The 15602-nt window shown below is 38.0% G+C and overlaps 1 protein-coding gene across 31 annotated transcripts in view; it reads right to left on the bottom strand.

Annotated features, from left to right (window-relative positions):
• camk2b1 (calcium/calmodulin-dependent protein kinase (CaM kinase) II beta 1) overlaps positions 1 to 15602 on the bottom strand; it is a 75065-nt gene that overhangs the window by 39499 nt on the left and 19964 nt on the right. For 19 of the 31 annotated variants that reach the window (XM_044111575.1, XM_044111576.1, XM_044111589.1 and 16 more), the window contains exons 6-9: positions 4963 to 5035; positions 1535 to 1637; positions 786 to 869; positions 540 to 634 (exon numbers count right to left, since the gene is read on the bottom strand). In XM_044111575.1, coding sequence (XP_043967510.1) covers positions 540 to 634; positions 786 to 869; positions 1535 to 1637; positions 4963 to 5035 — 355 coding nt within the window. Of the gene's footprint in view, positions 1 to 539; positions 635 to 785; positions 870 to 1534; positions 1638 to 4962; positions 5036 to 8920; positions 8994 to 15602 lie in introns of all 31 variants that reach the window. The other 12 variants (XM_044111588.1, XM_044111590.1, XM_044111578.1 and 9 more) reach the window with 1 other exon arrangement.

The following is a 15602-nucleotide window of genomic DNA, read 5'->3' as shown; positions in this document are numbered from 1 at the left end:
TAAAAAAATACAGAAGAAAAAAAAATCAAAAGTGCAAAAAGTTAGGAAAATTTCAAAGTTACTAATAACATGCAGTGCCAGAACAGATTATCATTGCACATATTGACAAATGTTGAGGACTACTTTTACCAATTTTATTAATGTTTTAGAAACACAGCACACATGATTTTTACATATAAACCACAGCGGCTCTCTTTGGTCGGATTGTTTATTAAAACTAAGAGGCCAGTCCAAGCAGAGCCTCCAGCAATTTGTTCAGAAACCCTCAACCCATCAGGTCCTGTTGTGTTTAGGCATAAACACTAAGGTCTGTGTCCCAGGAGGACAGAATCACTGCCAGAGAGTCAGTCAGTTTCTCTCTCTTTATTTGGCATGAAGTTCACTGAGATCCAAGGTGAAACCTGTGCTCTTGCACCCCCTGAAATATGAATGAGGCGACTTGGTTACGTAAGAGCAGCCAAAAGGGAACGGGGGCAGCGGGAGCAGCAGGGAGGGCATCGCGACGGAAGGAGGAGAAGGGAAAAAGAGCAGAGACTCACATCATAAGCCCCAGCCTTGATCTGCTGGTACAGCTTGTGCTGGTCCTCGTCCCAGAAAGGAGGGTAACCCACCAGCAGGATGTAGAGGATCACCCCTGAGTCACAAACACACACAAGAAAACATACACACCAACGAAACAAGAACACACACAACATCAAGTCAACCTTCTGCTGTTTTGTGTGTGATCACTTAGGAAATACCATATGGATGTTGTGTTTAAACGAGTGTGTTTCTCTACAACTCACCGCAGGCCCAGATGTCCACAGGTTTGCCATATGCCTCCTTCCTCAATACCTCGGGGGACAGGTATCCTGGTGTTCCTGCAAACCCTGCAGCAAAAAAAAAAAAAAACATCCACTATTGATTAGCAAGGCAACAGATTGGGCAGAGAAACCAACAAAATAGTCAGTATTTTAGCCTTGAACTGCTGGAAATTCTCAGTCATGCACAGTGACCTTTGTGTCTAACAAATACTAACACCTTCAGTCAATTTCACTGCAAAAACACAAAATTCTACAAAGTATTTTTGGTCTAGTTTCTAGTGCAGACCTCTTAGTACACTTGCAATGGGTCAAAAGTAACATATAAGTAACTTTTCAACAAGAAATATTAGCTTGTTTTAAGTAAATAATTTCTTACTATTGATGAAAAAGTACTAGTTTGACTGGCAGAAAACTTTCCTTATGAAAATATATTTTTCTCATTGCAATCTACAACAAATTAAAAATGGTTGGCTACACAAAAACTAAAACCTAAAATCATAACTTCCAAAAGTCAATTTTATAATCACAACTTTATACAGAACACAAATTTAGGAAGACATAAAAATGCAACAGAAATTTTGTTATCCAAGCTGCACTCTTTAATGTGTTTAGCTCATAAAATGTGTAAGTTGCCTCCATATGGGGAACAAAACACAATGACAGAGTAGTTTGTTATGTCAATTGATAAAAATGTTCCCCTGATTTACTGCTGTTGTTTCTGGGATACCTACCAAACCAGGCCTGCTGATCCCCCTGCACCTCGATGGCCAGGCCAAAGTCAGCAAGCTTCACTGCAGCGTTCTTACACTTGCTTGCAAGGAGCAGGTTCTCTGGCTGAAGAGAAGAAGAAGATGGCAAAAGGTTATCAAAGAACTTATAGGATAAGAAAACGACAATCCTCATGGAGTAAAAGCTATAAGCAGACATGCAAAAAAGTTTGCAAAGGGGTTCATGAAGGCTGCTTTCAGCCAAGACAAACATTTGCAAGGCACGTGTTTTATGTTTTTATTCATGCATTGACAGGTAACAGATTTACTGCAGACGTTGGTCCACATTACAGCAGTTAAACCTGATAAGTCTGCAACACTCTTATTTCCTGGCCTCATGCAATGAGGCTCTATAGGCTCCATCTCTGTGGCCTAGAAAATACAGCTAGCCTCATTATTCTCTGTCAGAGGAGAGCTCTAATAATGGGCATCTATCCCCACTGGTCTCTGCTCTTTCTCATCTTCTTCTTAGTCTCACTTAATCATTGCCTCTGTAAAGGTAACAGGCAGCTCTGACTACTGCATAAAGCCCTCCTGTGGGAAATATTAACACAAAATATGATCTGGGGCTATCATTTTTTCCAATAATCTTGATGCTGGATAATCACCAGGATTGCTAACATGATTACTTACATATTATGTCAGATTGGTTATCAAAGTTACCCTTTAAACTGCACAGGTAGACTCAATTATTTTAGTAGATGCCTGGGGAGTTAGACACCCACCCAAACACTTAACTTCAAAGTTAACATAGGAAAAAAAGACTTCTTGGTGTCAGTGAAGCTTCAACTTTTAAAGTTTTTTTTAACATCCTTCTGCTAATGCAGCTGTTTCCTAATATAGATCAGTGAAGAGTAACATGTGTCCAAACTTTTTGAAATCAAAGAATTAGGACATTATATTTAGGTTGGATATCTGTCAACACTTCCCCTGCAATGCAGCAGCATCTGCCTGCATCCTTTCATTGTTTTCTGTCCTCAAATCAGACGACTCGCCTGTCCTCAAAACACACGTAGTTAGAGTTGTGCTTCTGCTAGCATCTTAAGCCAATAAGGCAAAATAATTGGTAATGCTTCCATTTTGAGCGTTTATCATGTCATGATATTCTCCTTGCACTTGGTTAGGTTTTCTTTTGTAAACCAGGGAGTTTAGAAGGTGCCAGCGCAGTATAATCTGTCACAACAAATGTGGGTGACATTCGTGAGGAAGCAGCTTCCATCAAAAAGGGGAGCTCACATTTAAACATCAGCACTGCTTGACACAAGAGCACCGCCTTTTCTCCTGATACTTTTTGGCAGACTAAGTGCAGAGAAGATTAGCAGCTGGTTTTGGTTGAGGAGGCCAGAGAAGGACAGATACCAACAGATGATGGGAAAGCTGCATTGGAGAGCAGGTCATGAGTGGGTGTTTGATTTGGAGAAATTCCCAGTCTCAGATTTTCGCACTTCCTCTTCTATTTATTTACCAGTTAAGGATCTGGTGCTGAGGAGAGAGAGTGGCAGGTATGTACGCCTACGTTGGGAAGCTGCCTATTTTTAAAGAATTTGCAGAGCATGAACCTGAAGTTCAACTACATCAGTGAACTTTGATTTGGTAGAACACAAAACATGTTTCAAGCAGCAGCTGCATTTTAAAACTCCATGAGTTTTAAAGGCAAAATACACTGTACTGTCAAAGTATTTATACTCTGAACATTTTAACACTCTGTCATGTGAAACCCACAAATATATTTTATGTGATAGACCAATGGTGCATAGTTTTCAAAATGCTGACAAATAAAAACTGGAATAGCAGGGCTTACATTTGTATTAAGCCCCATTGTCCCAATACTTTGCAGAACCAACCTTTTAGCGATTTGACCTGCAAGCATGTTGAGTTATATCTTAACCAACTCTACAATTTTTTTCACTTTTAACTACTTCTGTCTGCACTTTGATTAGGCCACAGTATACACTTACTATATGGTACAACTAGAGTTCAAGGTTAAATTTCATTTATGTATTCGAACCATGCCAGTGTTCACTTCCACTGAACCAACCCCTGGTTTGGAGGATTTTTTTAAGTTGAATTCTGCATTCACACATCCCCAAACGAACCAGACTTTCTAGGTAAATGAACTAGAGTTTGAATAAAGTGGACTAAACAGAGCTGATGTGAATGCACACTAAAGGTTTGTTGCTCAAGGGAGTTGAAAAACTTTGCACTGCACATTACATCATCTTCTGTACAGTGTGTGCATTGAGATTGTTTTTGTTGGCACAAAGTCACAACTTGACTCTGTTGTCATGTCCATTGCTAATTCGAGGGATCATGTCAGTCGGGCTGTCCTCAGTCATCACACTATGACCTATTGCGAGAAACACTCTCTGGCGCATGGCTGTGAAACAAGATAGGTGCGTAAGCTAAATAAAGCCTTTGCCCACAACAGTTCTGATAAACACAGCAGCCTTTGCTGAAATGCCAGGACTGACATTTGCATAGAGGTCTACTTGACAAAGTGCATCATGCAAAACAAGACGCAACATACAGACAGGAAGAACATACAGAAATACCAGCAGGTGCAACACAAGCAGCAAAATGCAAGACTGGAGAACAGGTTGATTTCTATTTGTGTGTAGACACAGATCATATTTAATATGTTATTTGGAGAAGTAGCAAAAGCATCTCAGCAAAATAAAATAAATAAATAATTCCCTCGAGAGCAGAGAGGGCTGTGTGGACAATCTGACAAATTATTCCTGACAAAATCTCATCTAAAGTTTCAACCAGTTCTTGCAGCCGGCAAACATAAACCGCAAATCGCAAGTTAATAATTACTATTTTACAAGAAAATTGTTTTCATGGGTGTAATATCAATCCAAACCACAGAATACCTGATAAAGGAATATATGTTATTTCTTGCTGTCAAGTAAAAGAAACTGAGATGAGGTACTCTCTCAGCTGATATTATGTGGAGCAGCTGTGACAGAAATCCTGCTACAAAAAGGTTACATAGCAGAGTCATTGGTCAGCCTGCATGACCTGCATTGCATGCTTGACATTGTTGCATGCTTGAACTCTCTACACACTAAAAGTTATGTTTATACAAGAATGTAACTGCAAGTTCAGAATAGCTGAAGAAACCTGGAGAAAACTCAGGGAACATTTTGCCCTGAATCTGCATGACGTTTGAATTTAAAAACCAGGTATTATGTTCAGTCTGAACTGTAATATGAGCAATGAGATGATCCACAGCCCTCTATAACTCTTCAGACTTTGCAAGCAACAATTACAACATCTTACCAACAGAAATGCACAAACTACAGAAACAACTCCACCATGAACCCCAAAGACACAAAAATATAACTAATATAGAACTTTACGTGGGCAGCAAAGCAATTCCCATCACTCACCTTTAGGTCCCGGTGCACCACGCCCATTTGATGGCAGTGAAGCACCGCTTCCAGGATCTGCTGGATGCAATGACTGCATGCAAACACCAAGGGAAGGGGGGGCGCATGTTAGTCTTAGCAGCGCTGCAAACCCGTGCACAGGCCATGGGGTGCAGAAAAGAAAGGGTAGGTGGGTGGGTGGTGGGAAAGATTTTAGGGGTAGAACAAGAGTTGAAAAGACTCTTCTGTTGCCAGAGTGCTACATTTGTACCATTCGCTGGCTTTGGTGGATCCAAAACAAGCAAAATGATCAGAAAATGAAGCTAAATCTGTAGCTTCTGAGTTAGCCTTAAAGCCATAGCATAAAACCAAAGGATTCATTTTAGAGTGGACTTTTTTAGGTTAATTGTTGTGGAGAATTGACCTAAACGGTAGAATGGTACAGATGTGGATTTTATGCAACAGAAGACTCCTTTATGTCAATATAATATGCAAGAACCAGCTGATGGTGGCAATTACTTTCAGTTTGATATATTTTTCAACAACCCTCATCCAAAAAATATTAGAAATTTCATCTGACTCTAGATGCCCTTCCACCATCCGTGTTTTACCCAGCAGGCCTCGGTGGAGATGGGATATGAGAATATGGCTGGCCACATGGGAGCAAGGAAAACATTGATGAAGAAGGTAAACGAAAGCTTGAGTCATTACGCAATTAATAATGTTTGAAAATTGTGTCTGTATGAGAACAAGCTGACAAGACTGAAATAAATGTCTTCTTTATTTCAGTCTAAGACTGAAATAAATGTGACGTTGGCAAGTCATCAGAGACTAAAAACAAGGAGAAAGAAACTAGGAGGCAGCAGAAGTGAGACTAGATAATATATCGGCCGTGATGGAAGAGGTGGCTATGATTAACGGGAAGACAACACTGACAGGAAACAACAAGGTTTAAAAGTATGAATCCTATCATATGATGGATGAGTAGAGCTGCAGTGACACACACTTTCATAAAGTACATGCATTTATATCTGGACTGGTGTGTGTCTGTGTTTGATAAAAGCCTCATCATGCATGAGTGCCTCCTGTGCACTGAACTTTTTTTAAAGGATTTAGTTTGTGGGTTAAAATATCTGATTTAATGTCTAAGCATAACAAAAAAACAGCATGTACATGTTATGCCTATAAAAGGTCGAGGATTAGTTTTAGTTTGCTCCTTCAGGATAGCAAAACAATGAAGGTAACAATCTAGTAACAACAAATATAAAAATTTTATATTTTTAGGAAAAAACATTTCAACATAGTAGAAAACCCTTGCTTTCACTGGGTATACAGTCACAGTAAGATATAGATGCACAACTACTTTCTTGCAATATTCTAGGACTTCACTATATCAGGAATTTATTAGGATTTGAAAAATTATTGTTGAAAATTGTGATGATGAGCATTGTGATAAATCACTTCTCTTCCTCTCATTTGTACCTGTGACCTTTAGTCAGGTCTTCAGATTTCCAACAAGCTGTGTATACATTATTGGCATGCAAATATACATTTTTTGCACTTTGCATATTACCATATACAATAATTGGATTTCAAACGCTCCTTTGTGATATTATTGCTGCCTATACTGATCACACTACACGCAACATTACTGATTTATTGTGCAGCTTTAACTTTACACATCTTGGGTATACCTAGTTTTGCAAACAAGCTTTCGTTTTAACTTTTTAAATAAATTATCAAATGGTGCAATCTGTGGCTTGTGGTTTTGTACTATTGAGGTTAGACTAGAAATAATTTGAGATTTTATTTTTTATTTAAAGGAAGAAGAGGTAGAGGGTGCATGTTCTTTTCCTCATGAATTTCTGTAATAAAATTTGATTCCAGGACAATAAATTCTCTTACTGAACTACCAACTTTGTTGTGTTTTGGTATAGTGGAGGTCATTAATTAATTCTGTACTTATTTTATTTCCACTTTTAAAGGACCATTAATTCTTTTATCATATTTTTTGTCCATTTTTCCCTTTCCAGCTTAGCCACACATCAGTGAACTTATAGGACGTAGTGAAGACGCCACTGCAACAATAATCTGGTCTCGTTCTTCACTGAGGTTCAGGATAAAACAGATCAAACCAAAAATAGTACAACAAAACAGGCATTTTGCTTTGACGTTTTATACTGACAAGTCTGAGTAATTATTCTTAATGCCTTCATGTGCTTACAGCGAAAAATGGAATAAAAATGCATGTTTTTGTACATCTTTGACAAACAGGTGAGCAAAGCTGTTTTTTGTTGTTTTTTTTTTCTCTCTCAGAATGCCACTAATGCACATGCTTGAAACTTAATCCTGATTATTACTGTCGCCATTTTTTGTCATACATTCTGTTAATGATCACACCCATTAGTGAGTGAACTGTTTTTCTTCTTTTCCTGAAAGAGCTTTGTGGCTCCATTAATGACTCTAAGCTGACATGCTCACGCACCAACATAACACTAAGCAAGAACATTATTTTAAAAATCCACTGATCACTCCATCTAGACATTTCTGCATTATACAGAGCACCTATACTTTATTTAAGTATGGCACTTAAATAAATTAACATTTACTGCTGTCTAGACACTTCTATGCAATATGCATAATGAAATAATAATTAGGACTACACAATAAATCAATACCAATATATATCGCAATAGACACATGATCAACATCATTACGTAATACGTCTCATAGAATAGTCAATAATTTTACTGAACTCCCATCCAGAACCGCGCAGGTTTTCTCGCACTCTTTGGTTACCAGGCAACAATGTGTGGTTACCTAGCAACAACTTCTTGAGCAACTTGCGCTGCATAAGTTCAAGGTTTCGCTTCATAACTCCTTAAAAATAAACAATGGCATGGAGTGAAACTTGTGGATAAAACAGGCAAGGTCATCACACCAGTTTGGTAATATTTCAGATATATAAACGAATCAAAGGTTATCGATGTCGACTGACATAAAACGCTTTTATCGTGATACGTTTTTCAGCCATATTGTCCAGCCCAATATAAAATAAGAGCTGCACTAATCCGACATTAATATCTGTATCGATCTATATATAAAAAGTTATACATCAAGTATAAGCGCAGATTTATTTAGTTTAATTCTATGATTTATTATTACATTTACATTATATTTAGAATTTCCAATTTCATTTCTAAACCATTTGAAAGAAGATTTGTTTTTACTGTTTGGCCAAGGTAGTCAAAGTATTATTTCTGTCAGTTTCAGTTTCTTATTTATTTTACACTGGCTGATATACAAAATAAAGTTACCGTAGGTTTTACATGTTTCACCAAGCTTGTGAACCTACTGGTGTATTTAAATGTGCTGTACTGCTGCCGAGTTATCAAATACATTTCAGAATTTAGTACATTTATGTTTGTGTTTTTAAAAAAAGTCAATTCAGCTCTAATTTTCTATATCGGATTGGTAACAACTGATATTAAACCCCAAATATCTGTTTCGGTATTGGAAGTGAAAAAACTGGCTTGTTGCATCGCTAAATGCGATGCATGCAGAACATTTATCAAGGATGTGACCGTGTGTGAGCATGCTCCTTCATTTTATAATGAGTGTACTTCCAGTCAGTGCAACAGGAGCTTTGGCTTGTGGCCGACTGTGGGATGGTTGTGAGGAGAGCAACTGGGAGGGCAGATGAAACTGGAAAAAGTGGGTGAGGTGGGCCAGATTCTTCCAATTAGAAAAATAAAACAAATATATAAATCAAATTCATTAACATTAAGCAAAAAGAAAACATCCATCACAACAAGACATGAGCCAGATAGGCGGACGTCAGACTAGAGACGAAGAGGATAGACAAACAGGCGAAGAGGAGTAAGGAGGAAAAGAGGGGAGAAGGGAAAGGAAGCAAGCAAAGTTTGGGGAGGGGGAGGGTTGAAGGGTGGGATGCAGATGCTCCTCTACACATACTAACCTTCAGGTCCCTGTGCACTATGTCATGTTGGTGAATGTGATGGACACTTTCTAGAATCTGATGGATACAGTGACTGTGAAGACAAAACAGAGAGGAGGGACAGCGGGGGGAGGAGGACAGATGAGCCACAGGGATGCACAGAGAGGTAAGGAAAAGGACGAGGATGCCAGATGAGCAGAGTGACAGACGGGGCCAAAAAGCCCACATTACAGGGGAGAAAAAGGGCAGGTCAGGTTAGAGGAGTGACAGTGGATGTCAGAGGAAATTATGAGACAGGTGGAGGAAAAGAAAAGGATGTGAAGCAGACAGAGAGGAATGAAAATGCTAGGCAAGTAGGTGTAGGTGGAGGAGACAAAAATGTTTCGTTTTGCTTTTTTTTTTTTAAAAAAAACATGATGAGACAAGAACAGCCACACCAGAGCAACTCGCCAGACAGAAATCACAACAACGCTGCCATGGGAAAAGCACAGAACAGAGATGACAGCGTGTGAGAGAAAAGATAATCACCTTTTTGCATAGAACAGAAAGAGATACTAAATAAAAGAAATGAAAGGGAGAGTGAATCATAGAAGACAGGCGGTTATTTTTCTATTGCTGAACGGAAAAACAGCACTGTGTGCTTGTGCAATGCAAAGACAAACATCCTCATCCTCACAACGATGAGCGTGTTCATTTTGACATATTTTGTGTATGCATTGTGATGATAATGTACAGAATATGTAACTAATAGCAGGCGCAGGGAGACGGGCCGCCTGCAGGATACACACCCACACCGACTTTGTGAGTGGGAGGACTGAGAGAGAGAATCAGAGAGATAGAAGCATATGCATAGTTTGCAGAACCACACACAAAAACACACAAATATTATATGTGGCAACAGAACATGCCTAAGACTTTCCTCTCATTGAGGAAATTATTAATATCGAGGTATGAAACTGTAGAAACTTTTACTTTAAATTGTGAATAAGCTGTATCTAAGGAGGTACGAGTAATAAAATAGATGTCTGGGGTTAAATCTTCTGTTTCTAATAAAAATCATTGTCTAGTTTATTTAAAAAGAAAAAAAAACTTCCAAGGCCTTAAAACACATTTTATGTAGCCTGAAGGGCAAGTTTAGGTAAAAATCTGATCCAAAGACACTGCGTTGATGAATATCGTTCTCATCGATTCAAAAAGTGTGGCGTGAATTCATATTTTTTATTCTTTTTTGACTGACCCCAAAATGTTTGTTTTTTGGTCGTTTTGTCACTGGAGCTTTTACAGTCAACAAAAAATCGACTGGTGCTGAATATGTACTGGCTGAATTTTGAAATGCAATCATTTTAATGCATTTTATTTTAGGAAATCAGAAAACCTGGGAATGCTAAAACATGTTTTGTTTTTTTTTTATTTCAAACTTTTCCTTACTTATCCAGATCTGGAAAACATTCCAAGTTTTTAAGGACTCAAGTAAACCATGGTAATTGTTGTTTTCTTGAAATTATGTCCGAGTTCAATGTAGAAAAAGAAACAGTTGGAAAATAAGGTTGAAGGATTTTGAATCTGAAGTTCACAAAGACATTTTTTGAATGCCAGGACACATTTGATGCATATGTCTGCTCTTTATTAAATACCTCAAAATATCTGGCTTCCATCTTGACCCAGCCTCATGGCACCTCATAAATGGACTAGGTCAAATTTAGGAAGGTGTAACTCAATATTTACACATGTGCATACGGAAAAGCAAAATGTTGTGCAGCAAACCAAAAAGAAAGAAATATTTAATCTCTAAGCCAGGGGTGCCCAAAGTCGGTCCTGGAGGGCTGGCATCCTGCATGTTTTAGTTCTCTCCCTGGTTTAACTCACCTGGATCAAATGATGGCTGTTAGACGGCCAAAGAAGAACATTGACATGCTGAGAAGGTTGTTGGTACCACCAGGGAGAGAACTAAAACGTGCAGGATGCCGGCCCTCCAGGACCGACTTATGGCACCCCTCCTCTAAGCAATACGACTTTAAGACTTAATTTTAGCTGGTTATAAATTTAACCAAAAGCTGTCGGTACAAACTCCAAAATGCTTAATTTATTGCCACTGATTTTTTTCGTGTCTGTCACTATCTTCAAAATTCAGGAGATTAAAAAAAATTAATGATTAATTTTTGGTAGCGTTTTACTTAGTATAGGTAAAAATCAAAAGACAACTTCAGCCTGTTCAGATTTCTGGTCTTTCTGTTTGTTGGATTTCTTTTCTTTGATTAAAATAAAAAGCGATTGGAAACCTTACTGAATAAAGCAATGCAAAGGTGTGAGGTGCAAGTTGACAGCATCCCACTGAGCGTGGCATTTAGAAATTAAAGAACGCCTCCATGACTTTCTTCTGTTTACCTGGTGGTGCAACCCTCTAATGTCTTGCTGTCGAAAAACATTACGTTCTTTCAAAGAACCTGCCTGTCCGTTGATACTGGTCAAAAGTGCATCCAGACCCACACTAGCTAAAAAAAAGTAATATCAGTTCTCTGCAGGAAGGCAAACTGATAAATGTTTGAAAAATAAACATAAAGCCAAATGTGCAGGGTGTAAAAATACTTCACATTTGACAAAATGTAATGTTTATTGCTTGTTTACAGTTGTTGACAAAATATTTTTAGGACATTTTTAGATATTTTAGGCAAATAGATCAATTGTACTGTGATCTGATACAAAGTTGGGAGCTTTTATAAGGAGTGAAATATTTCCATCCAATTGTGATGCAAATTTTTTAAATGTTTCAAAAAAGAAAATGCAAATTAGGTGCGTTTCCATTTACTGGGTGAAAGCAAATCATCCAGGGCATGCTAAGCTTAATTTTGTCAGATGTTGACACTATGCATGGCTGTAAAAAAAAAAAAAACGTGTCTCACTCAGATATTGCGCTAGACTTTTTTGTTTTCTGTAATTCTGAGCGAAAAGAAAAATCTATTTTTCTCCTGTCATTTCTTAAAATGGTCATAATTACATATTCCAGTCCATTTCATTTTCATTCGGCTTAATTAATGTTCAACAAGCTAAACAGAGAATCCACAAACACACATCAAGCAGATGAATACATTATGAATACAAGCGACAGCTAAAGCTTTGAAATCAGGGAACATATCTCAAACTGAAGCGATCAGAAATCTGCAGGATTCTCTGAGTGAGCGAGGATTGTGCTTATTCTGCATCAGCTTTGTTCATACCTCCTCAACGCTCTGTCAGCCACTACGGTGCCGCAAGGTTCACCTAGGTTCTGCTTTATGGACCTTTTCATCCAAAAAGTCTCTCTTTTTGGAGGTTCTCGGGAGTGTTTTGTAATTGGGCATAATCATTTCAAAATTCCCTATTTTACCACATGTTCTGCTATAAACACGTCAGTACAGAACGGAGGAGCAGTCCAAGGTGCGCTGCTTGTTGCTCAGTTTTTGTATGATTAATGCCATTTCTGGGGTAAAACTATTTTAAAACAAACTAACACTGGTGTGTATTAGATTTACTGTTCAGCCTGTATAACCCCTGGTTAGGAAAGATTGCTTGTTTCATACTTTGGTGTAATTTACTCACAAATTTACTCATTGTGGCCTTGATCTGATCAAGCGTTCCTAAAAAGGAACTCTGATAGATTCTGACTGGGGGCAACGAGGTGTGATTCTGCACAGTTTGCGGTCTGAGTGAGAGTGAGACTAATTATCATGGCTAATTAAAGTCCCACTTCTTGCTAGTCTCCAAGGGAGCCAGGGTGATGGTGTGTGTGTGTGTGTGTGGGTGGGTGTGCGTGCGTGTGTGTGTGAGTGTGTGTTTGATACTGGCCTGAATGAGTGACATTCAGATGAAGGAGGAAAAGAAATTCAGGAAGGGAAATGATCACCAACCCGTACAGATGTTGGTTTGGGTTTGGATTACGTAAAACTAGGGCTGGGTTAGGAATCCATTTCATCAGGAATTCAAATTGTTGGTTTTGGAAGATTTAATTTATTCTTTCTTCCACAAATGCACTCCTTGGGTTTCCATAGTTCAGAGTGATGTCAGCATGCCCAAGGCAGCCATCTTGTTTGACGAGCATTTATCTATTTGGACTTTGAATTAAGGTCGACTCTTTGACAGGATATTAGAGCTAAGATGCGTTTTAAAAATGGATATAAACTCATGGTGTTGCAAGAATAAAGTTGTATGACAATAAAATCTTACCAGAACCTAGCCATAATAGTTGGGGAATAAAATAAAAAATTATGAGAACTCCAACACAAAGAATAAAAACAAATTAATTCTTCAAGCTTTTTTCCTTGTTAAAGCAACTTTCTTCTCAAATGATTGCATCTTTATTCTGCTAATATAATTTCTACATTCTTTTAGTTAAACAAAAAGTACCTAATACTTTGTTGTAAAACTCATTGACGGAATGGTTGATATATGAGCAACTTTCTGATCATATTTTCTGCAGTTTGTAATTTCAATTTTTAGAAAAGAAAGCAAAAAAAATCTATAAAAATAGGAAATCGGATGTGGTATGACATATTTCTACCTTTGCTAAAATCCACAATAATCTCTTCGACAGGTGGGCCAGGTATGCCAACATTCAAACATAAGCTATGATGAACAGCTGCGAGTGGGAGATGAATCTACCTCGACTCAGAAATACAGCATATTTTGCATGAATCTTGACAAGGCATTTATTTGTTTTTGAGTGCATCATTAATGCGGTGTTATGTTTTCACCTGAGAGTATATTTGCCTTTTCTTATGTTCATCCCTGATGCAAATTCTGTGGGCAACACTAAGAGGAAATGTAAATCCTGGTTTATTTATAGGATCTGCACTGAAGTCTAGCCAGTCTTTGACAAGTGATGGCCTCCGCATTTTAGTCGACGTTGAAGGGCCACATCAGATTAAATGTTTCAAAGGTCCCACATTTATTTAAGGTTTTCAGAAGCTGTAGAAGATTTTAAATAATCTTGACATTTGACATTTCAGGCTTAATTATGTTGTATTATTTTCTACGATATAAAATGGGTTTCCTTTCAATAAAGGGAACAAATTACTGAACACTGCTGGGTCTGACCTTTCTGCTGTGAGTGATTTATGGGCTTCTCAGCCACCTGTTGGCGCTCCTGGAAACACACCAGCAGTTCCCGTCCAATAAAACTATACTCAGCTGCTGAACAATAAAATAATTATTCACTCTTGAAGCTACAATAATGAGATTAAATCGATCCTGGGCGCTAATCAGCAACTCAGTCGGGAAACAAAACGGGTCATATCTGCCCTGATTTAATTGTTGATGCTTGTTGTGCTAAAAGCTAAAAGTCAAGCAGTGCTGGCTTTCCTTTAGTTCTGTTTAAACTTCTACGGATATCAGGCTGTAAATTAAAGTAATTCGCAAATTACATTATACAAACCTATTCTACAGGATATTACAATAAGTGTGGTACAGAAATGTTCTCCTCTGGTGGCCGGCAGCTTTTGTGTCTTTGCAACAATATGGTTGATTCAAAAAATCTTCAAGTGTCCTAAGACTGATGTAGCTCCATCTGATGTCTTTTTAGGAAAAAAAAAAATTATTTATCTCGGTAAGATAAATGTTTAGGACCTAAGAGAGCTTCTAATGTGACAAAATGTTTGGAGTAGTGAGGATGATTTTTAGTGGCCGAGGGCCGTACAAAATCTTGTCGAGGGCCACAAATAGCCCCTGAGCCACACTTTGGACAGCCCTGCCTTAGAGTGTCTGAAGCAGTGAAAAGGGTGGAAAGACTGAGATATTCTCTGTAAAATGTTTGTTGTTTCACTAGATTAAAAACAAGTTGATACCAGCAGGCAGTCACTGAACAGCTGACAACTGAGATTCCACATTAATTATGATTAAAATCAAATAGATGAGGTAATAAAGTGACCAGCATGGCAAAAAGCTGTGACAAATCACAATAATGAGAAGGATGTGAATTAGATGTGATTAAACATGTTGATGCTGAGCGGCAATTAATTTAATTTCAGTTTCATCATCATGATACTTTTCTTAATCGAGTCTAGATTCATTGATTTGTAAATTTATATCAACTGATTACTGGGGACAGCTGTCCTTTTTCGCGTACCAACCAAAGACTTTCTCATTGCATTTCAGAAAGACCCAAGAAGTAAAAGCTACCAGGACATGGTCTATCTAAGACAGTGTAATTTGTAGGATGGGATTAGGTTTTTTCCTTTTTTAGCAACATTTGGTCCACAATCCTTACCAGTTGGTGGCGCTAATGCTCCATTAAGTTATTTGCCAAACACCATTAAACAAGATGTAGAGGAAGAAGAGGATCTAATCACACACTGCAAAAAAAAAATAAAAAATCTTACCAAGTATTTTTGTTCTATTTTTTAGTGTTATTATTTGTACATTTGGATTAAGACAAAACTAACTTTCAAGTAAGTTTTCAGCAAAATATAGCAGCCCTTAATAGGGATGAAAAAGTATGAGGTCCACTGGCAGAAAATTTCACTTAAAACATCCCTGAGACTTGTTTTAAACATGCCAAACCCATAGGGGGCAGTGCAGCGTAAAGCTAAAAGGTGTCAGCCAATCAAGTTGCTTCAAAACAACCACAACTTCCTGTTAGGAATTAAACATGCCAGGAGAGCCATTTATATGTTGAACTACCTTTAAATAGCGTACTAGAATATAACATTAATTAAACACAAGACAATACCAG

This window comes from Gambusia affinis, linkage group LG03, assembly GCF_019740435.1.
Source record: "Gambusia affinis linkage group LG03, SWU_Gaff_1.0, whole genome shotgun sequence".
NCBI classification, from domain to species: domain Eukaryota; kingdom Metazoa; phylum Chordata; class Actinopteri; order Cyprinodontiformes; family Poeciliidae; genus Gambusia; species Gambusia affinis.
Note: the sequence above shows the minus strand (reverse complement) of the source record. Positions and strands in the feature narration are given on the sequence as shown.